Source organism: Mustela nigripes, unplaced genomic scaffold (genome assembly GCF_022355385.1).
Source record: "Mustela nigripes isolate SB6536 unplaced genomic scaffold, MUSNIG.SB6536 HiC_scaffold_11470, whole genome shotgun sequence".
NCBI classification, from domain to species: Eukaryota; Metazoa; Chordata; class Mammalia; order Carnivora; family Mustelidae; genus Mustela; species Mustela nigripes.
In genome coordinates, this window is record NW_026750876.1 from 1 (window position 1) to 1,592 (window position 1,592).

The 1,592-nt window shown below is 56.2% G+C and overlaps 1 protein-coding gene across 1 annotated transcript; it reads left to right on the forward strand.

The window, feature by feature from the left end:
* Window positions 1–6: 6 nt before the first annotated feature.
* On the forward strand, window positions 7–1,278 carry LOC132009292 (ral guanine nucleotide dissociation stimulator-like). The gene is made up of 2 exons (XM_059387566.1): window positions 7–532; window positions 778–1,278. The coding sequence occupies exons 1-2, from the start codon at window positions 292–294 to the stop codon at window positions 1,254–1,256; spliced, it is 720 nt and encodes a 239-aa protein (XP_059243549.1). The 5' UTR covers window positions 7–291; the 3' UTR covers window positions 1,257–1,278.
* Window positions 1,279–1,592: the final 314 nt, after the last annotated feature.

Sequence of the window (1,592 nt, forward strand, 5' to 3'; positions counted from 1 at the left end):
ATTAAGAGGCCAGACACCACCCCTCCCTGGGCACATGCAGTTGAATTCAAGTGGCTCGTGGGCAAGGAGACAGACTGAGGAGTGTGTCCAGCTCCCCTAAGAAGTCCAGAAAGGCTCCCCCCATTGATCAAGGACTCCCACTCCCAGAGGCTTTTGGCCAGCCTGGGAGCAGGCCTGTCTCAGGCAGGACTGCCAGGTCGCAGGTGGACAAGGAGTCCGACTGGTCTCGGACAGGAGCTGGAAGCCCAGGAACCCAGGTTCCCACAGGGTGTCCCTGGGATATTGGTTTGGATGCATACCCTGTCCTCTGACTTCTCTGCCTCCATGTCTGTCCCCAGGGCCGTCTATGCCATCCTGGATATGTGGGTGGAAAGGTATCCAGGGGATTTTGTGCAGCCTCCAGAGTTTCCCAACTTGCATGCTGTACTGGCCTACCTGCAGGTCAATGTGCCGGGCTCGGACCTGCAGCGCCGTGCCCAGCTTCTGCTGCCAGAAAGGCAGCACGCTGAGACCACAGAGCCAGAGGCTGGGGGTGAGGAGAACTGGGGTTGACTGATGTGGGCCTGAGGAGGAGGCAGGGTGGGCCACCCTGAGGAAGCCTCCATAGATTGTAGTTGGGCTGAGAGGAGTGAGTCGTCTCAGATCCCTGTCCCCATGGGCTTCCGCTGGGGACACCTTCCAGCGGCTGGGTCTTGAACGCAGGCCACGCTGAGTGGTGGGGAAAGGGAAAGGCGAGAGGGAAGTCAACCAAGCTGATGATGCTTTCTCTTCTTGGAGCTACATCACCGGCCCCAGAGCCAGATCAGGATGTGTCTCGGGAAGTTGTTCCAGCAGCCACTCTGGCACCCGCTGCACCTCTGGAGCCTGAGTTGGCCCCCGCCATCCCTGCTGCGGCAGCTCACTATGGATTGGGAAGACCAGTGACCCCCCCTGACCCGTTGGGGCCAGGGCAGATGGTCGTCAGGGCCCTTGTTCACTTCTCTGCCACGGAAGAGCCACCTGACCTTTTGACTTTCCTGGATGACCAGCAGGGTCCTGCCCACGAGCTGCCGCCCCCTGCCTCCGTGGAGCAAGCGGGCTCTGTCCCCGAGCTGCCGCCCCCTGCCTTCGTGGAGCAAGCAGGCTCCGCTCCTGAGCAGCACCTCGTGCTTGCTACAACCAGAAATCATGTCTTTCCCATCGCCCTCGTTGCTTTATTTGTATTTCTTCTGTTTTGTGTATATGTATATAATTACATACTAGATTTAATTAAATAAAGTAGAACTTGAGTTTACATAACATTTTACTCGCATCCTTTGCAGTGGGATATGGAGGTCTCATTAGGTCCATCCCGAGTGTTGCACAACCATGTCGTTCTACGACGTTTCTGTCACAGAGACACCCGCACTCCTCATCGCTCACTGCTCTGTCCCTCGCCCAGTCCCTGCAACCGCTGCTCTGCTCTCTGTCTCGGCCACTTCACCTCCACTTGGATTTTCCTCTGCCTGGAATCCTACAGTATGGCCTTCTGTGTGTGTCTGCAGAACAGAAGTGTGATTCCCCTCTTTTCAAACTTTGTTATACAAATAACATTTTATTACATAGGAATGTTC